The 22,305-nt window shown below is 45.0% G+C and overlaps 1 protein-coding gene across 1 annotated transcript; it reads right to left on the bottom strand.

Annotated features, from left to right (window-relative positions):
* Window positions 1–858: 858 nt before the first annotated feature.
* On the bottom strand, window positions 859–20,644 carry pdhb (pyruvate dehydrogenase E1 subunit beta). The gene is made up of 10 exons (XM_072472388.1): window positions 20,523–20,644; window positions 20,377–20,436; window positions 17,291–17,398; window positions 16,305–16,367; window positions 16,190–16,225; window positions 15,529–15,814; window positions 14,789–14,899; window positions 3,296–3,387; window positions 2,103–2,244; window positions 859–1,804 (listed from the first exon to the last, which is right to left on the bottom strand). Exons 1-10 carry the CDS (start codon window positions 20,556–20,558, stop codon window positions 1,659–1,661), a joined length of 1,080 nt encoding a protein of 359 aa, XP_072328489.1. The 5' UTR covers window positions 20,559–20,644; the 3' UTR covers window positions 859–1,658.
* Window positions 20,645–22,305: the final 1,661 nt, after the last annotated feature.

Raw genomic sequence — 22,305 nt, 5'->3', positions numbered from 1 at the left:
TGAAAACACTTGTAATGACTATATAGCCATTGAAATTTGGTAGCCAGCCAGAGTTGACTCAATGGTAGTATGATCCATAATCTGATACGTAAACCCACAATCTGATTTCTGCCCAGTGTCAGAAGCTCTACTAATTAAAATGCACACACTAATCTAGTGACACTTCCTGCTGAATATTAATAACGGTCACTGAATCAATAACTAGGCAACAAAAATAATCTGTTTTAAACTCATTACTCTGAACCATTAACAAAAGTAGATCATGTGATGTAAGACCTCAACTGGAGTACTGCATCAAGCTCTTGGCCCCATACTAGAAGGTATTGGAAAGGACAGAGGAGATTCACAAGAATGATTCCAGAAATAAATTGTGGCTATGAGGCTAGAGTGGAGACATGCTAGAATTAAGGATTTGAGGGTAAGGGACAGGGGTAAATAGTGAGAAACAGTTCCTTTGAAGAATACACCAAGAACTAGAAAGCACAGATTCAAAAATGGCAAAAGGAAAAGTGTTGAGGAAATATTGTTTCACCCAAAAGGTGGTTGGAGTCAGAAACAAACATCCCAAGAGGGTAGTGGAGGCAGTTTCGATAGAGATACTCATTGCTAACTGAAAGTGTGCATGGTTATGGGAATAAGGCAGGGGAGTGGGACTACATAGAATGCTCTTTCAAAGTGCCAGTTCAGACTCAAAAATGGGCGAAATAGCCTCCTGCATTGTAAAGATTATGCGATTTGAACTATCTTTGTCTCAAGTCAAACTACATGTCCTTTATGTTTAGATCCTGCTCTACGGGGCAACAAGAATTGTCCAGTAGTAGTTGCTAAAAGGCAGGAAGAGTCACTTTCCAAATAGACTTGGTTTGTTTAAACTTTAATTTCATTCAATTAGGTTTGCTGGTTATACACAATCTTTCAAAGAATGCCTTAAGGAAAGTTTACTGTAATTGACACTGGCATACAAAAAAAAAAACATAGCATGAGGTTAATCTATTTGTAAAATAACCAAAATAAAAGTTTATAAATAGTTGAGAGCATTAATGCTGTGGCATTTCCATAAAACTCTCAAGTGACCAGTTACAGAAATTTGAATGTTTTAAAACTCAGCAGGACCCATCAACTGAGCATCAAATAATATACAAGTTTTTATAACAATCACTTTACAGATGGGCATAATATTGCTTAAATAAAAGGTGCTGGTTCAGACTGCCTGCGTTCCTAGCTGGACCTACCCATTAAGAAACATGCAGCCGCATGATCTTTTTTTTTTTTTAAAAGGCATCCAAATTATTTTTAACACTTGAACATGGCATTAAATTAGATATGCTTATTATTTGCAGCACTGAGTACTGTCTCCAGACCAGCAGTAGAAATTTCCACTCAAAATAAGCTTTCCCACAGATTATTTTGACCGTAGACAATTTCCCCAACAACATTTATGCTACAAAACATTTTGGATGTTCTGCCCAGATTATTTTGACCGTAGGACAATTTCCCCAACAACGTTTATGCTACAAAATATTTTGGATGTCCTGCCCTTCCTGTAGGATGATACAGCAGCTATTAAGTATATATATATATATATATATATATATATATACACCATCAGTGAAAGGATTTAAATGACGTGGAGTGGGGGGAAACAGCAGCAAGTGCAATTACACATTGAGCACTTTCTTGACTGAAAAAATTATATCTTTAATCTGAGGTACGCAGTTGTCTTCCAAGATCTTCGCATAAGGCATAGGGATATCAGCACCTGTGACACGGACAGCTGGGGCATCCAAGTAGTTAAATGCAGGTCCTGTAAAGAAATCTTATTTCAGCAAGACTGCAAGCAAGTATTTTATCATATAATTCATTAAATGTTGCAAATTGGCTTCACTAACATTAAAACCATTTCAACAGTCTACAAAAATAAATTTTGCTTGGGTCTCGCCCCCACAACCCAAAAAGATGTGCAGGGTAAGTAAATTGCCCCTTAATTGGGCGGGGGAGAGAGAGAAAAATTGGGTACTCTAAATTATTTTTAAAATTTTAACGGATGTGAAAAAAGTTAGAAAACTAATGTCTTGCACATTATTACTTTTCCAGTGTTTTACCTTCCATAATTCTAGCACAGACTTCAGCACCTACTCCAAACTGGGGCCAACCACCCTCAACTGTTACCAGGTGATTGGTCTTCATCACACTAGCTTCAATTGTTTCAATATCCAGGGGTCTGATGGTACGCATATTAATGACCTGAAATAATACAAATTGTGACATTATCTTCTGAGAATTAGCACCTGAAATTCAAAAGTACTCTTATACAAAGCAACTTCCTTGGATGAAAAAGCTCGAGACTCAATGTTTTAAAAATGAAATTATAGCTATTAAATATAAAATAAATCTGGGCAAGCTGCTGAGGAATAAATTAAATTTAGTAACATAGGATGCGCTCAACGGTTTGGACAATTGTTTGGTGGAATATTACCAGCCATGAAGCAGACCTGCAAATTTAAGTTCAAACTGTATTTAGATGAGAACACTGTTCAAACAAATTTTAATCTGCATTTTCAAAAGTATGTATGCCAGGTCCTGTTGAGTTAATTTATTTAGTCAAACGTCTTGGGTTTTATTGAGATGTTAGCACCTTGATGCAAATTCCTCAAAATATTTGTGAAACCACTTTGAGCAATTTCTCTTCCCTTTATCATCCTAATTTTGATTTGAATATTTGCAAGACTCATTTTAATTACTAGTGATACCAGTATAAACACTTGAGGGAGCTGATCATTATTGCAGGTAATCATTTGATTAGGATGTTCCAGCTACTTTGTATCTCCACTCTTCACACTGCCACACAATAATTTCCAAGTTAGTTCACCCATCCATCTGCACAAAACTAGTTAGTATTTAATTTAGGTCATTTGAAGCAAGCACTTAAAGAAAAATCAAATCCTTGAAAGGTATTGTACTACGCTTATTCCTCCAGATCTGTGACCAGAGTTGAAAGACAGATGCGTCATTTAATAGAATGCCCAAAACATAAATAGACAAAAATATCTTGAGTATTGTCTCCAAAGGAATGTACAAGAATTGGCTGGGCAGAGGAATTTTTTAAAAACTAGACTATTCTTGGCTTTGATTATTTAATCAACTGAAGTGACTGGAATGTGCACTAAAAATCAGCTGAAAATAATGTTTAAATTCAATATTTTAATAATTTATATTCACAATTTATGTTTGCTATAAATACTTCCTTCCATTTCAGTTTTTGTATAGTAGTCTTATTTTCTCCCCAGTCACCTACCTCACAATCAATCCCTTCCTTTGCAAGAGCAGCAGCTGCATCCAGGCAATGCCCTACACTTTTGGAGTGTGCAACTAAAGTAATATTCATTCCTACAAAAAAGTAAAATTAACTATGATTATTCTATAAAAACAATATAGATCAAGTTAGTTTCAAAATCAGGTGCAATAAACAGGAGCCAAATAGGAGAAAGTTGAAGTCTGAATCTAAAATTACAAAGCATGAGCTTAGCAATGGATACATGGATTCATCAAAAATTCTGTCGTCATGTTAATAAGTAGGCAGCAAAGAAACAGCTGCTGAGTTTTATCAAAAATAATTCTAGTGTACCTGTTATGTAGAGCACTACTAAAGTTAATTGGAATTCATAAACAATTACAGAAAAGGACACCATGAGTCACCATGTTCAAATGGAATCATCATTCCCTGGTGCGATTAAAGTCTGTTTCATTTTAGTGGCAAGGGTGCATGATGGTGTAAGAGCGGAGGGGAAAAAAGAATAAAGAGATATTTACCAATTTTCTCAATGCCAATTGACAATTATGTTCAGATAATCTGTTTTGTCGCCTGTTTATAGTTACTGCTTGGAAACAGTGCAGAAAACAATGTAATTGTGATTTAGCATTGAAGAAGATGGCTTCATGAATATCCCCAAAATTATTCCACATCTCGATAGTGTACCTACGTTGCACCAATCCCTTTTCCAGCATACTAAGATTAGTGACAAAAGTGAATGTAACATTCTCAAACTAATAATAGAACATTACAGCGCAGTACAGGCCCTTCGGCCCTCTATGTTGCGCCGACCTGTGAAACCACTCTAAAGCCCATCTACACTATTCCCTTATCGTCCATATGTCTATCCAATGACCATTTGAATGCCCTTAGTGTTGGCGAGTCCACTACTGTTGCAGGCAGGGCATTCCACCGAGATCTCTCTGCTCATCCACACTACCAAGAATCTTACCATTAGCCCAGTACTCTGTCTTCCTGTTATTCCTTCCAAAATGAATCACCTCTCACTTTTCTGCATTAAACTCCATTTGCCACCTCTCAGCCCAGCGCTGCAGCTTATCTATGTCCCACTGTAACTTGTAACATCCTTCCGCATGGTCCACAACTCCACCGACTTTAGTGTCATCTGCAAATTTACTCACCCATCCTTCTACGTCCTCCTCCAGGTCATTTATAAAAATGACAAACAGCAGTGGCCCCAAAACAGATCTTTATGGTACATCACTAGTAACTAGACTCCAGTCTGAGCATTTCCCATCAACCACCACCCTTTGTCTTCTTCCAGCTAGCCAATTTCTGATCCAAACTGCTAAATCACCCTGAATCCTATGCCTCCGTATTTTCTGCAGTAGCCTACCGTGGGGAACCTTCTCAAACGCTTTACTGAAATCCATATACACCACATCAACTGCTTTACCCTCATCCACCTGTTTGGTCACCTTCTCAAATAACTCAATAAGGTTTGTGAGGCACGACCTACCCTTCACAAAACCGTATTGACTATCTCTAATCAAATTATTCCTTTCCAGATGATTATACACCCTATCTCTTACAAACCTTTCCAAGATTTTGCCCACAACAGAAGTAAGGCTCACTGGTCTATAGTTACCAGGGTTGTCTCTACTCCCCTTCTTGAACAAGGGGACAACATTTGCTATCCTCCAGTCTTCTGGCACTATTCCTGTAGCCAAAGGCTCAGCAATCTCCTCCCTAGCTTCCCAGAGAATCCTAGGATAAATCCCATCCGGCCCAGGTCACTTATCTATTTTCACACTTTCCAGAATTGTTAACACCTCCTCCTTATGAACCTCAAGCCCTTCTAGTCTAGTAGCCTGAATCTCAGTATTCTCGACAACATTGTCTTTTTCCTTTGTGAATACTGACGAAAAATATTCATTTAGCACCTTTCCTATCTCCTCGGACTCCAAGCACAACTTCCCACTCCTGTCCTTGACTGGCCCTACTCTTACCCTAGTCATTCGTTTATTCCTGACATATCTATAGAAAGCTTTAGGGTTATCCTTGATCCTACCTGCCAAAGGCTTCTCATGTCCCCTCCTGGCTCGTCTTAGCTCTCTCTTTAGGTCCTTCCTAGCCAACTTGTAACTCTCGAGCACCCGAACTGAACCTTCATGTCTCATCTTTACATAAGCCTCCTTCTTCCTCTTGACAAGTGTTTTGACTGCCTTAGTAAACCACGGTTCCCTTGCTCGACCACTTCCTCCCTGCCTGACAGGTACATACTTATCAAGGACACGCAGTAGCTGTTCCTTGAACAAGCTCCACATTTCCATTGTGCCCATCCCCTGCAGTTTTCCTCTCCATCCGATGCATCCTAAGTCTGGCCTCATCGCATCATAATTGCCTTTCCCCCAGATATAACTCTTGCCCTGCGGTATATACCTATCCCTTTCCATCACTAAAGTAAACATAATCGAATTGTGGTCACTATCACCAAAGTGCTCACCTACCTCCAAATCTAACACCTGTCCTGGTTCATTACCCAGTACCAAATCCAATACGGCCTCGCCTCTCGTTGGCCTATCTACATACTCTGTCAGGAAACCCTCCTGCACACAGGCTCTAAATTTTGCTTATTAACCTCTTATGTGGGACCTTATCAAAAACTCTGAAAATCTAAACATATCATATCCATTGGTTCCTCCTTATTGATTTTGCTCGTTACAATCTCAAAACTCAAACAGGTTTGTTAAATATTATTTCCCTTTTATAAATTCATATCGACTCTGCTCAATCTAAGTGTCCTATTATCACATCCTTTATTACATACTCTAGCATTGAAAGATGTTCACTAATGCATCTATCTCAGCTGCTACCTCTTTCAACATTCTGGAACGTAGATGATCAGGTCTAGGGATTCAGTTACTTTTAAGCTCCATTAGTTTCTTTAGTACTATTTTTTTTTTTAAACTCATTAATATCTTGTAGTTCCTCATTTACACTTAGTCCATTGATTCTCCATTATTTCTGGGAGGTTTCCTCTGAAAAGACAGATTAAGTAGTTGTTTAGTGCCTCTACCATTTCATTGTTTCTCATTATAAATTATCCTGTTTCCATTTGTAATGGACCCACATTTGTTTTTGCTCATTTTTAAATTTTACTCTTCTAGTTTCTTATTTTCTACAGTGTAGTAGATGGTGTTTCTACTTTTTCTAACAAAGTGATTCACCTCATATTTACCCATCAAAATTCACTTTTAGGGAGGATTCCAACTTCGAGGCTTTCAGTCATAATCCCACAAGTGGTAGCTTTGCACCTTTGGCTCCTCAATCAAGCACATTCACCAAATGTCAACCTGCGGTTCCTCTCGTACTGAGCAGGATTACTATTGCAACAACACACAAGTTTGCTAATGTTTATCTTGCATCGTGATCAGGGTTAGTTATACTAACAATTTGGTAACTGCAAATTGTGACATTGGTCAAGTCCAGATCATTCCTCTTGCACTATGGGCACTTACAGAACAGATTGGCTTTAACCAAGTCATTATTTGTCACACCTATTCATTATTTGTCACTAAGTTGAAGACCGAAAAAGACAATGTTGTTCACCTGACTGACCTCAAAATTAATCTCTCTTATCCTTTTAAAATATTTTAGAACTTCTACTGTCAGCCTTGGGGTTTTAACTGAGTTTTTAAATCCTTAAATTGAGTACTTTTCCTCCAAAACAATTTTACGTTGCGTACACAAAACCTGACATTTTTTTAAGGTAAGGATGGAATGCAGAGTACATGCAATGTTGCATGTTACACAATATCTGGAGATATACATACATGGGGATGCTAGTTCAAAGGTCAGAACCTTTGGCTCAATTTAGAAGGGCAGAAATTGTAACGGAAGCTATCCAAGAGGTCTTGGGCAGGAATCAGTTACTCCCAATCAGGGATTATACTACACTGACCAACATTTGAAGAATGTCAGTGTAGTTCATTTAGCCAGAGTGCTAAATAAAGCCCCTCATCAAATGCTTCCAATGTCTATCACTGTTATAAGGGACATTTTGTTTCAGGTAGAAGTGCAGATTTCAAAATGTTCATCCCTTTTTATATTTCCCAGAATCTATCCATGACCTTACTCAACCGCCCCCCTGCTTTATACTCCTTGCTGTCTCACCTCTGAATATCACTCCCAATGGTCTTTCTCCCCCCCCCCAATCCCACTGACTGACACACCTAATGATCGTCTCCCCCCATCTTACACTCCTAGGAACTCTCTCCACACCCTCCCCAACCCGTCATACATCCTTTTAATATCAGATTTCTCATCTCTTCTGCTGTGGTAGTTAATCATCCAGCCATTCCGTTCCCACCCTTTGCAATCCTCTAATAATTCTCTTCCTATCTACCGAGCCTCCTCAAATCTTCTCCTTCATTTCTCCAACTGGTGTCCATTTATCTTTGCTACTAACAGGAGCCCTATACAAGTTGCACTTGCAAATTGAAAAAAGTTGACCAACATTTTCATTCAATCAGCTTCCTAATATTATAGATATATTACATTATCACTTGAAGCAAAAATATAAATGGACACCATGCTGAAGTTGAGAAGCCACTCAGGAGTTATTATGATCATAAAAGTAAAACAATACTTTTATTGTATTATTGCTACACAAAAGTCATAAAAGTAAAACAAGTTACACTAATTAGCTGATACATCAACATTCAGAATTAACGCAAGGTAAATGTGAATTGATAGATGAACTGTGATCAAAACACACCACAGTGCACATGACAGATGTGGCCAAGACACATCCCACAGATTTCTCAGCGACCAACCCAGCGTCAGTGACAAGTCACAAATTCTTGTTAAAACGCTAGTCTTCAAGGGATTTCAAACTCGCTTTCAAAGATCGATCCCTTGAAGTCCCTAGAAAGTCTGGACTATATCAACGACTGCACAACTCAGATGGTTCAGCTGTTCTGAGTCTGCATTCCGTGAGATTGACAAAGCCGCACTCACCTCTACCAGCACAATTCCAGTTCTTTTGCAGGTTGCTACCTTCACTAAGCTGGCACTGCCCCCCAGGTTTCTTCAACTCAGTCTCTAGGCTGAACTGAACTATAAATGGCTTCTGCTGAACCCTAACCGCCTCCAGCATGGAACCGGGTACCTTTTGCCACCTTCTCGGGTCCCCAGGACTTCTCTGAACCTTAACTATTGGGAGCCTGCCAACAGCAGCACCTTTTCAGCATCTAATCTCTTGCCCTGCTGCAGAACATTCACTCTCCCAAGAAACACAGATAAATGGAAACCAGAGAAACTTAAGCTCCACCCAACTCCAGGACAAAGCATTCAGTGAACCCTGAACGGCTATGTTAGCTCTAACTCCCAAAACCACTTTTTGGACTGCACTTCTTTGCAAGCAGTGTAGACACCTCATCCCCAGCCAAGTCAGCCCATCTGCTGTTTTATGGCTCTTAACTTTCTAGCTGTTAACTCCTTAAGTCAACTTGGGCCCAATGTTTTTAGTGTAATACACCCCAAGCTGCTATTAATTGCATTTATCCCATTTTCTACAGTGACAGGTTAATCGTCCCAGAAATAATCACCTCGGGGGACTTCCGGGTGCGGCGATGACCAGCTAAGTCGCACGTTTCGGCAGCTCCCGGTGGAACGGACTTTTGGGCTCTTGATAGGAGCCCCAACGGCAATTTTAACGGCTAAAAACACCGTGCGGTAAACCAGAAGGGTGTTCCCCCTGGACACGGATGGAAAAAGGAGAGGAAAGTGGCCGGATTGCAGCGGATCCTTTGGAACAACGGCAAGGAAGGCAAGCAGAAACCAAGATGGCGTCGGAAGGTGGCAGTTTCATATGGGGCCCTGAACAACAAGAGTTTTTGAAACGCTGCGTGGAGGAGATAAAAAAGGAAATGAAGAAAGAGTTGTTGGCCCCGATATGACAGGCGATTGAAGGGCTGAAAGAGGAACAAAAGACCCAGGAGCAGGAGCTTCGGGTCGTGAAGGCGAAAGCAGCAGAGAATGAAAACGATATACAGGGCCTGGTGGTGAAGTCGGAGATACAGGAGGCACACCAGAAACGATCTGTGGAGAGGTTGGAGGCACTGGAAAACAACGCAAGGAGGAACAACTTGAGGATTCTTGGCCTTCCTGAAGGTGTGGAGGGGGCGGACGTCGGGGCATATGTGAGCACGATGCTGCACTCGTTAATGGGAGTGGAGGCCCCGACGGGTCCGTTGGAGGTGGAGGGAGCATACCGAGTTATGGTGCGAGGATCGAGAGCAGGAGAAGCTCCCAGAGCCATAGTGGTGAGATTTCTCCGTTTTAAGGATAGAGAAATGGTCCTTAGATGGGCGAAGAAAACTCGGTGTAGTAAATGGGAGAACGCGGTGATCCGCGTCTATCAAGATTGGAGTGCGGAGGTGGCGAGAAGGAGGGCGAGCTTTAATCGGGCCAAAGCGGTACTTCACAAAAAGAAGATAAAATTTGGAATGCTGCAACCGGCAAGACTGTGGGTCACATATCAAGGGAGGCACCACTACTTTGAGACGGCGGATGAAGCGTGGACTTTTATTGTAGAAGAAAAATTGGAATGATTGGACTACGAAAATGAACGTTTGGACAAAGTGGTGGGACGAGTGGGGGGGGGGGGGGGGGGGCGAAGAGGGATTGTACGATTAATCCTGCGGTATGGTAACTTTTCTTTCTCCCACAGGTGGTGATGGGGGGAGGTGGGGAGGGAGAGGAGATGGGGCGTTGGCCATGGGAGGCGGGGCCGAGGGAGAGGCGCGGGCTTGGTTCCCGCGCTATGATAATTATGGCGGGAATAGAGAAGCAGGAAGGAGGGGGCGCCGCACGGGGCGAGCCGTGATCACGGGGGGAAGCCGAGGTCAGCCAGAGTTTGCTGACTTCTGGGAGCAACATGGGGGGAGTAATTACGCTAGCGGGGGGTCTAGCGGGGGGGGGGGGGGAGGGGGGAATTACTGGGTTGCTGCTGCTGGGGAAAGGGGGGAGTGGGTACGGGAAAGGATGGGCGGGGGGCACCGTCTGGGAGAAATACAGCTGCGTGGGAACTGGGTGAGAAGCTGGAAAAAGATGATGGCTAACCGGCAAGGGGGGGGGGTGGGAAGCCCCCCAACTCGGCTGATCACGTGGAACGTGAGGGGGCTTAACGGGCCGATAAAGAGGGCACGAGTACTCGCACACCTTAAGAAACTTAAAGCAGATGTGGTCATGTTACAGGAAACGCACCTGAAACTGATAGATCAGGTTAGGTTGCGCAAAGGATGGGTAGGGCAGGTGTTCCATTCGGGGCTGGATGCGAAAAACAGGGGGGTGGCTATATTAGTGGGGAAGCGGGTAATGTTCGAGGCAAAGACTATAGTGGCGGATAACGGGGGCAGATACGTGATGGTGAGTGGCAAATTACAGGGAGAGATAGTGGTGTTGGTAAACGTGTATGCCCCGAATTGGGACGATGCCAATTTTATGAGGCGAATGCTAGGACGCATCCCAGACCTAGAGACCGGAAAGTTGATAATGGGGGGAGACTTCAACACGGTGTTGGAACCAAGGCTGGATAGGTCGAAGTCCAGGACTGGTAGGAGGCCGGCAGCAGCCAAGGTGCTTAAGGATTTTATGGAGCAGATGGGAGGGGTGGACCAGTGGAGATTCAGTAGACCTAGGAGTAAGGAGTTCTCGTTTTTATCCTATGTCCATAAAGTCTATTCACGCATAGACTTTTTTGTGTTGGGTAGGGCATTGATCCCGAGGGTGAGGGGAACGGAATATACGGCTATAGCCATTTCGGATCATGCCCCACACTGGGTAGACTTGGAGATAGGGGAGGAAACGAGAGGGCGTCCACCCTGGAGAATGGACATGGGACTAATGGCGGATGAGGGGGTGTGCTTAAGGGTGAGGGGATGCATTGAAAAGTACTTGGAACTCAATGACAATGGGGAGGTTCAGGTGGGAGTGGTCTGGGAGGCGTTGAAGGCGGTGGTTAGGGGGGAGCTGATATCAATAAGGACACATAAAGGGAAGCAGGAGTGTAAGGAACGGGAGCGGTTGCTGCAAGAACTTTTGAGGGTGGACAGACAGTATGCGGAAGCACCGGAGGAGGGACTGTATAGGGAAAGGCAAAGGCTGCATGTGGAATTTGACTTGCTGACCACAGGCACTGCAGAGGCACAATGGAGGAAGGCGCAGGGTGTACAGTATGAATATGGAGAGAAGGCGAGCAGATTGCTGGCACACCAATTGAGGAAAAGGGGAGCAGCGAGGGAAATAGGGGGGGTGAGAGACGAAGATGGAGAGACGGAGCGGGGAGCGGAGAGAGTGTTCAAGACATTTTATAAAAAATTGTATGAAGCTCAACCCCCGGATGGGAGGGAGAGAATGATGGAGTTTTTGGATCGGCTGGAAATTCCCAAGGTGGAAGAGCAGGAAAGGATGGGATTGGGAGCACAGATCACGGTAGAAGAAGTGGTGAAAGGAATTAGGAACATGCAGACGGGAAAGGCCCCGGGACCGGACGGATTCCCAGTTGAATTTTACAGAAAATATTTGGACTTGCTCGCCCCGCTACTGACGAGGACCTTTAACGAGGCAAAGGAAAGGGGACAACTGCCCCCGACTATGTCAGAAGCAACGATATCGCTTCTTTTAAAGAAGGAAAAGGATCCGCTACAATGCGGGTCCTACAGACCAATCTCCCTCCTCAATGTAGATGCCAAGGTCCTGGCCAAGGTAATGGCAATGAGAATAGAGGAATGTGTCCCGGGGGTGGTTCATGAGGACCAAACTGGGTTTGTGAAGGGGAGACAGCTGAACACGAACATACGGAGGTTGTTAGGGGTAATGATGATGGCCCCACCAGAGGGTGAAACGGAGATAGTAGTGGCGATGGATGCCGAGAAAGCATTTGATAGAGTGGAGTGGGATTATCTGTGGGAGGTGTTGAGGAGATTTGGGTTCGGAGAGGGGTATGTTAGATGGGTGCAGCTGTTGTATAGGGCCCCAGTGGCGAGTGTGGTCACGAATGGACGGGGATCGGCATATTTTCGGCTCCATAGAGGGACAAGGCAGGGATGTCCTCTGTCCCCATTACTGTTTGCACTGGCGATTGAGCCCCTGGCGATAGCGCTGAGAGGTTCCAAGAGATGGAGGGGAATACTTAGGGGAGGAGAAGAACACTGGGTATCTTTATATGCGGATGATCTGCTACTATATGTGGCGGATCCAGCGGAGGGGATGCCAGAAATAATGCGGATACTTGGGGAGTTTGGGGATTTTTCAGGGTATAAATTGAACATGGGGAAGAGTGAGCTGTTTGTGGTGCATCCAGGGGAGCAGAGTAGAGAAATAGAAGACCTACAGTTGAGGAAGGTAACAAGAGACTTTCGTTACCTGGGGATCCAGATAGCTAAGAATTGGGGCACATTGCACAGGCTAAATTTGACGCGGTTGGTGGAACAGATGGAGGAAGATTTCAAGAGATGGGATATGGTAGCATTGTCAATGGCAGGGAGGGTGCAGGCGGTTAAGATGGTGGTCCTCCCGAGATTCCTCTTTGTGTTTCAGTGCCTCCCGGTGGTGATCACGAAGGCTTTTTTCAAAAGGATAGAAAAGAGTATCATGGGTTTTGTTTGGGCCGGGAAGACTCCGAGAGTGAGGAAGGGATTCTTACAGCGTAGTAGGGATAGAGGGGGGCTGGCACTACCGAGCCTAAGTGAGTATTATTGGGCCGCTAATATTTCAATGGTGAGTAAGTGGATGGGAGAGGAGGAAGGAGCGGCGTGGAAGAGATTAGAGAGGGCGTCCTGTAGGGGGACCAGCCTGCAGGCTATGGTGACAGCCCCATTGCCGTTCTCACCAAGGAACTATACCACGAGTCCGGTGGTGGTAGCTACACTGAAGATTTGGGGACAGTGGAGACGACATAGGGGAAAGACCGGAGCACTGGGGGGGTCCCCGATAAGAAACAACCATAGGTTTGCCCCGGGGGGAATGGATGGGGGATATGGAATGTGGCAAAGAGCAGGTATAACGCAATTGAAAGATCTATTTGTGGATGGGAAGTTTGCGAGTCTGGGAGCGCTGACCGAGAAATATGGGTTGCCCCAAGGGAATGCATTCAGGTACATGCAATTGAGGGCTTTTGCGAGGCAACAGGTGAGGGAATTCCCGCAGCTCCCGACACAAGAGGTGCAGGACAGAGTCATCTCAAAGAAATGGGTGGGGGACGGTAAGGTGTCGGATATATATAGGGAAATGAGAGACGAAGGGGAGACTATGATGGACGAACTAAAAGGGAAATGGGAAGAAGAGCTAGGGGAGGAGATTGAGGAGGGGATGTGGGCAGATGCCCTAAACAGGGTAAACTCGTCGTCCTCGTGCGCCAGGCTAAGCCTGATTCAGTTTAAGGTATTACACAGGGCACATATGACTGGAACACGGCTCAGTAAATTTTTTGGGGTGGAGGATAGGTGTGCGAGGTGCTCGAGAAGCCCAGCGAATCATACCCATATGTTTTGGTCATGCCCGGCACTACAGGGGTTTTGGATGGGGGTGACAAAGGTGCTTTCGAAAGTAGTAGGAGTCCGGGTCGAACCAAGCTGGGGGTTGGCTATATTTGGGGTTGCACAAGAGCCGGGAGTGCAGGAGGCGAAAGAGGCCGATGTTTTGGCCTTTGCGTCCCTAGTAGCCCGGCGCAGAATATTGCTAATGTGGAAAGAAGCCAAGCCCCCGGGGGTGGAGACCTGGATAAATGATATGGCGGGGTTCATAAAGTTAGAGCGGATTAAGTTCGTCCTAAGGGGGTCGGCTCAAGGGTTTACTAGGCGGTGGCAACCGTTCGTCGAATATCTTGCGGAAAGATAGATGGGGGAGAACAAAGAAGGCAGCAGCAGCGGCCCAGGACTTTGGGGGGGGGGGGGGGGGGGGGGAGAGGGATGGGGGGGGGGGGGGGGGGGGGAAGAGAGGGATTGGGGGGGGGGGGTGGCCTGAGACAAGGCAGTTGCCAATTAGGGCTAGTTTTTATTTTTTGTTATTTAATATTTATTTATTTGTTGGTGTTTTTGTTTAAATAAAAAAGGTCATTATTATCTGTATTGTTACAATGTTGTGTAAAGGATGCACAATGTACTGTGTTGGTTGACCAAAAATTTTCAATAAAATATTATTTAAAAAAAAAAAGAAATAATCACCTCCAAAATATAAACATCTACTAAACCATGAAGTCAGAGATGACTGAAGACATGGAGGGAGAATTATTTTGACGGTGGGGAAGAGCAGTATTAAGCCAGAGGCATTTTGAAAGAATATCAGAGTATAGATGTGATGGCTGAAGGAAAGAACAGGATTCTATCCTGCAGTGAGAGGAAGCTTTCATTGTTAGAATACAAAGTTATTGAACTGATTTAGAATGAAAATATAAAAGCAAGTTTACATTAATGTTAACATTCAAAGAGAAGCTTTTTAGCAATTTCTTACCTTCTTTTTCTACTTTGGCTTTTCCTATTGGAATAACAAAGTCCTTTGACTGGACTTCCTCAGAGACTTCAAAAGGCACACCATACATCAGTTCATTTTCCAAAAAAATAACTGCAGGATTAATGGATATTGTGAGTATTGTTTTCTTTACATGTACAAAACAAAAGGTGCACCTTAAACTGTTTTCCAACATGATTACAGGTTAAAAATCATATTTATCAAATTCCAAAGGGAGGGGAGGGGGGGGGCGAGAAATTAAAACAAGTTTGAGAGAAAATCAAAGTACAAAGCTAATGGTCTCTTGGCTGAAAAAAAATGAAGCACGTCCATGAACTACTTACAGGCCTCAAGTGGAGTAAAATAACAGTGACTACTGCTGTGTATTAAGTCAGTATTGATCAGAAAGTGTTCAACCTTGGATTAATCAACATTCAGGACCGTAGAGGATAACAAATAATGGTGGGCTCTGCCGCTGCTGATCTGACAGGTCAGTTAGTGGAGATCAGAAAAATTTCTACCCCCATTTTTAATTTCTCTTTTAACATTCAAAGTATTTGCATCTAATATTTCCATTTTAAAAAATGAACTAAAAGGCAATAAAATCAGATCGGATAGTGCCATATTAGAAGTAGAGTCTGTTCATTGACCAACAGAATGGCAATTGCAGGTAATTTAATATATGTCAACAACATATCTGAAAAACTACCTGCTTTTAAAATATATTTTTATTTGAAACTTACCGGGGTTATCATCTCGGATAGCAGATTTCAGCAACCCTTTAGCATCTTCAGCACTCCAAGGACTCAGCACTTTTAGCCCAGGACAGTGGCTATACCATGCTGCGAAGCACTGTGAATGCTGAGCTGCCACGCCAGCTGAAGAACCATTTGGACCTCTGAAGACAATAGGAACAGGAACTGCACCTGCCGACATGTAGTATGTTTTGGCAGCAGAATTTATAACTTGGTCAATGGCTTGCAGTGAGAAATTGAAGGTCATGAATTCACAGATGGGCCTCAAGCCAGCCTAAGAAGTTAGTGAAGAGTTATTAAGAATCTGACCTTATTTTCCCATGGGCATATCACAACAAGGCATGTTCACATGCACTAGTTTTGAGATCTATAGAATATGCAATATTTTGAATTTTTAATCTTTACTCTAACATGCCTGGTAATGTTTCAATCTTTTATGTTTACAGCATTATTTTATTGATGAGTAATTTATAATTTTTCCCTTTATCATAATGATGAAGCTCTAATAATGTTCTTGCTGTTGCAAGAATGAATGCATGTGATCATTTTAATGGTAAACAAACCTGTTTAAGAAGAATATTCGCTGTTCCATATATTAATTCCATACACTTGACACAGCAAGTTACACAAATAAATCCAAAGTACATACCATGGCAGCACCAACTGCAATTCCTGCAAAACCCATCTGAAAGAAAGGCAAAGTGATTTTAACATTTGAAGTTATGAATCACAAATTAGACGGAGTGTTGCCTAATGAAACATACCTCTGAAATAGGAGTGTCTATGATTCTCTTGTCTCCCCATTTCTTCCACAATCCACGGCTCACCTGCAATAAAACAAAACCATGAATATGTACAGCTAATTTCAATGCTAAAGTTTTGAAGAGTTACGGATTCATCACCCGCAGCAATAGGCGAGGCTGATACAGTCTACAGAAGGATATAGACAAGTTAAGTGAGTGGGCAAAAACTTGGCAGATGGAATATAATGGAGGAAAATGTGAAGTGATGCACTTTGGTTGAGAAGAATAAAGGAACCGAATATTATTTAAATGGAAAAAGGTTGCAGAAAGCTGCAGCACAAGAGGGATTTGGGGGTCCTCATGCATAAATCATAAAAAGCTAGCATGCAAGCTCAGCGGGTAATTGAGAAGGCAAATGAATGGAGTATAAAAATAATAAAAGGTCATGCAAAAACTATACAAAGCACTAGTTAAGCCGCATTTGGAATACGGTGAACAGATTTGGTCCCCTTATCTAATGAAAGATATAGTGGCATTGTAGACAGTCCAGAGAAGATTCACTAGCTTGATCCCAGATAAAGAGTGATTTCCTTATGAGGAAAGGTGGAGTAAGTTGGGCCTGTACTCATTGGAGTTCAGAAGAATGAGAGGTGACCTTATTGAGACTTATACGATTCACTGGGGACTTGACAAGAGTGAATGCTGAGAGGTTGTGTCCCATTGTGGGAATGTCTATGACATCTACAGACGCCCATTTAGGACATGAAGAGGAAAAATCTCTCTGCTCAGAGGGTGGCGAAACTGCAGAATTCTTTTCCGCAGAGGTCTTTAGAGGCTGGGACGAAGCGGAGTTAGACAGATTTTTAATCAGTAAGGGAATCAAGGGTTAAGGTGAGAATGTGGAGTTTGGATTATATCAGATCAGTCATGATCGCATTGAATGGCAGAGCAGACTCGAAGAACCGAATGACCTACTTCTGCTCCAATGCCTATAGTCTAGGTCTCACCTTGTATGCACCATCATACTGTGCAACCTCTTCTCCCAGAAGAAACACAGTTTCATCTCTTTCAATCTCTTCGTCCATGGCCTGGGTCAGAGCATCTCGATAGGTCAGCTAGAATGGTATGAAAAATTATTCTTTCTGGTTACAAGTAAGTAGAATTTTGAACTGGTTTAGTCATCAATGGATAGAGTACCCAAGGAGTCTAAAAATACAGCAACACAGGATAGGAAAAGAAAACTGCTGTTCATCTGCCTGGTGTCAGGTCAAGGAAATATATCCCTTGGTACATTTCATATTTGTTCAAATTTTGGATCACGTACGTAAAAGTGATAGTGCTTTTTAGCTAGTTACTCTTCCCTTTCCATGTTAAGTCCCTTCCACACCTTTTCATATATAATTGTGTTTTATGAACAGTACATCAAAAATCAGCCTCTCTCATGGGGTAAAACAGTTTTGTGGAACTTTGCAGACTGAAATACAGACTAACAGCACTGGACAAATGCAAATTCTCTCTTCAGGCTAGAAATGACACAAGAAGATTCATTGTTTTAGATGCTGCCATTAATCTCTGCATTTTTGAACGCCTGCCCATCCCTGGAAAATTGGAATTGAAAGCAAACAATTGCAAAAAAAACATATAGGAAGAATGCAGGGAAATCGAATTGGCACAGACACCTGGGACAAACTGTCTATATCTATGTGCTAAATCCCACACCAAAAATGCTATTGACTCCGACATGAAGGAGGCTTTGCAAAATCTAGAGTGGCAGGATATACTTCACACCAAGGCAAACTTCCCAATTTGTTACTTTTTAAATAATTATTTTAATAATTATCGGTTTTTAAAACATGGACTCCCCTAACAGTCAACATAAAGTTACTTCGATTACATGAAACTTCGATTACATGAAAATTTTTCATGTAATCGAAGTAACTTTATGTTGACTGTTAGGGGAGTCCATGTTTTAAAGCAACATTACTGGAAGGGAAATGGTTTTAAATTATCGTCAAATGGGAGAATCTACAGCACGGAGACAGGCTCTTCAGCCCAAACTGGTCCATGCCAACCAAAAAGCCCATCTAAGCTAACCCCATTTGCCTGCATTTGGCCCATATCCCTCTAAACCTTTGCTATCCATGTATCTGTTCAAATGCCTTTTAAATGTTGTCAATGTCCCTACCTCAACCACTTCCACCGGCAGCTCATTACACATATATACTACCCTTTGTGTAAAAATGTTGCTCTTCAGGTTCCCATTAATTCTTTCCCCTCTTAACTTAAACCTATGCCCTCGAGGGCAGCACTGTGGCACAGTGGTTAGTTAATGCTGAGGACCTGGCTTAAACCACGACCCCTGGTCACTGTCTGTATGAAGTTTCCACATTCTCGGAGTGTCTGTGTGGGTTTCACCCCCACAACCAAAAGATGTGCAGGTTAGGTGGATTGGCCACTCTAAAATTACCCATTAATTGGAAAAAAGTAATTGAGTACTCTGAATTTAATTTTAAAAAACTATGCCCTCTACTTCTTGATTCCCCAACCCTCAGAAAAAGACTGAGTGCATTCACCCTAACCATGCCTCTCGTGACCTTATACACCTCTAAGATCACGGGCAGCACGGTAGCATTGTGGATAGCACAATTGCTTCACAGCTCCAGGGTCCCAGGTTCGATTCCGGCTTGGGTTACTGTCTGTGCGGAGTCTGCACATTCTCCCCGTGTGTGCGTGGGTTTCCAAGATGTGCAGGTTAGGTGGATTGGCCATGATAAATTGCCCTTAGTGTCCAAAATTGCCCTTAGTGTTGGGTGGGGTTACTGGGTTATGGGGATAGGGTAGAGGTGTTGACCTTGGGTAGGGCGCTCTTTCCAAGAGCCGGTGCAGTCTCGATGGCTGAATGGCCTCCTTCTGCACTGTAAATTCTATGATAATCTATGATGATAATCACCCCTCAGTTTTCTACGCTCCTAAAAAAAAAAGTCCTAGCCTGTCCAATCTCTCCCTTTAGCTCAGTGCCTCAAGTTCTGGCAACATCCTTGCAAATCTCTTCTGCACTCTCTCCAGTTTAATAACATCTTTCCTATAGCAAGGCGACCAAAACTGAACACAATACTCCAGGTGCGGCCTCACCAATGCCCTGTACAATTGCAACATAACTTCCCAACTTCTATACCCAATGCCCTGACTGATGAAGGATAGCATGCCAAAAGCCTTCTTCACTACCCTATCTACCTGTGACTCCACCTTTACAGAACCGTGCTCTCCAAGGTCCTACCGTTCACCGTCAAAGTCATACCTTGATTTGACTTTCCAAAATGCAACACCTCACAATTAACATTTGCCATTTCTCAGCCCACTTCCCCAGCTGATCAAGGTACCGCTGCAATTTTTGAAAACCTTACTCACTGTCTACAATACCACCTATTTTAGTGTCATCTGCAAACTTACAGATCATGCCTTGTACATTCTCATCCAAATCGTTGACATAGATAACAAACAACAATGGGCCCAGCACTGACCCCTGAGGCACACCACTAGTCACAGGTCCCCAGTCCGACAAGCATCCTTCTTCCACCTTTACCCTCTGCTTACGACCATCAAGCCAATTGTATATCCATTTTGACCGCTGTGGAAGACTTATCCACACCGAGTCCTACAAAAAACAACCGCTTTCAGATTCCTTGCCAAAATAATGTCCTTGGTGATGTTTGCGGACTTCCGCCGACGCCCGTCTCAGACGTGGCTTTTGTTGAGGCCTAGGTTATAATTAAAATTCAGTGCAAAAGCTAAAGCAGCAACAAGCCTGCCCGAGAGTTATCGTAGCAGTTATGTGACTACTTTTCCATTAGGACAGAATTGGGTTGCAAAAAGCAAAAGGACAGCCACAAAACTACAACAAATTATTTCCGATTCCAATTTTCCGGCGGTGGACAAGAGTCCCGAATGCCCAGATTGATGGCAGTGTCTATAAACATGTGAATGTTTATATTGAATAAACATGTCCCACAATTCCTAACTAAACGAGGAGCAGGGATCCGTGTGGCGGAACCCGCCTGTGGAAAGGCAGTGACCGAAGGTGACCCTGTTTTACCTGGACAGCAGCAGGAACCGATCGATGGAACTCCCTCCGTGACAACACACCGAAAACATTCTGCATAAACAAAGACAACTCAGAGTTACTGCCCGGACAAAACCCGCGCTGACCGCCGCCCCGAATCAATACTGTTTCCCTCCTACCTTCCCACCACGAAAAAGATTCCTCAGCGCCGCCATTTTCCTTGTGCCCTTCACGGAGAACAGCTAATTACATTTTCTGTCCAATCAGCGGGTTCAACACTATCTCTGTCCGTCTCAATTTCTAGCCAATAATCGAGCTCGATATAGAGGCGGTACTCGTCGTTTTTGGAGAAGGTGGGGACATTGCCACCAAACCCCGCCCCTGGCTACAAGACCCCGCCCCCTTCCTGCCGGAACCCGATCCCTGGTCACCAGATCCCGCCCACTGCCTGCCTGACCCCCGCCCCTGGCAAAAGACCCCGCCCCCTTCTCACCAGTCCCCGCCCACTGCCTGCCGGACACCGCCCCTAGCAACAGACTGCCCCTGCTCACCAGTCCCCGCCCACTGCCTGCCGGACCCCGCCCACTGCCTGCCGGGCATCGCCCCCAGCAACAGACCGCTCCTGGTCACCAGACCCCGCCCACTGCCTGCTGGCCCCCACCCCCTAGCCACTAGACCCCGCCCGCTGGCTACTGGACCGCCCCTTGGCTACCAGACCCCGTCCCTGGCTATCAGGCCCAGCCCGGTGACCTGCCAAACTTCGCCCCCTGGTCACCAGACCCTGCCCCCTGGCAACAGGCCCTGCCCCTTGCCCATCAGACCCCGCCCTAGTTGCCAGACCCCACCCCCTTTCCTCAGACCCCGCCACATGTCCACCAGACCCCGGCCATCCATCCCAGTCACAGGCCGCGTCCTATGTCCCAGGGTTGGGTGTGAAATTTGAGTTAGAAGTTTCATTCAAACGAGAGGTGGAGGGGCCCTGTACTCAGCTTTACTTCCACCACTACACGGCTTCTGGATGCTGAAGCCCACCCCCCTCACACCCTATCCCACCGCCCCTCACATACCTCATCCCCCCACCCCACCCCATCCTCCCACCCCCCTCACCCACCATCCCCCCACCCCACCCTCCCACCATCCTCACCCACCATCCCCCCCACCCCACCCCATCCTCCCACCCCCTCACCCACCATCCACCCCATCCTCCCACCCCCCTCACCCACCATCCCCCCCACCCCATCCTCCCACCCCCCTCACCCACCATCCCCCCCCCACCACACCCCATCCTCCCACCCGCCTCACACCCCATCCCCCCACACCTCACATACCCCATCCCCTCACACCCTATCCCCCACCCCTCGTCACCCAATCCCCCAGCCTCACACCCCACCCATCCCTCACACCCCATCCCCCCAACCCTCACATACCCCATCCCCTCACACCCCATCCCACCGCCCCTCACATACCCCACCCCACCATCCCACCCACCACCCCTCACACACCCCATCCTCCCACCCGCCTCACACCCCATCCCCCCACCCCTCATCACCCAAACCCCCAGCCTCACACCCCACCCCATCCCCCACCCATCCCTCACACACCATCCCCCCAACCCTCACACCCCACCCGCCTCACACCCCATCCCCCCACCCGCCTCACACCCCATCCCCCCACACCTCACATACCCCATCCTCTCACACTCTTATCCCCCACCCCTCACACACCCAGTCCCCCCACCCCTCGTCACCCAATCCCCCAGCCTCACACCCCACCCCATCCCCCACCTATCCCTCACACCCCATCCCCCCAACCCTCACACCTCATCCCATCACACCCATCCCCCACCCCTCACACCCCACCCCTCACACTCCATCCTCCCACCCTTCACCCCATCCTCACACCCAACCCCCTGCCCCTCACACACCCCATCCCTCACACACCCAATCCCCCCACCCCTCGCAG

This window comes from Scyliorhinus torazame, chromosome 13 (assembly GCF_047496885.1).
Source record: "Scyliorhinus torazame isolate Kashiwa2021f chromosome 13, sScyTor2.1, whole genome shotgun sequence".
NCBI lineage: Eukaryota > Metazoa > Chordata > Chondrichthyes > Carcharhiniformes > Scyliorhinidae > Scyliorhinus > Scyliorhinus torazame.
Note: the sequence above shows the minus strand (reverse complement) of the source record. Positions and strands in the feature narration are given on the sequence as shown.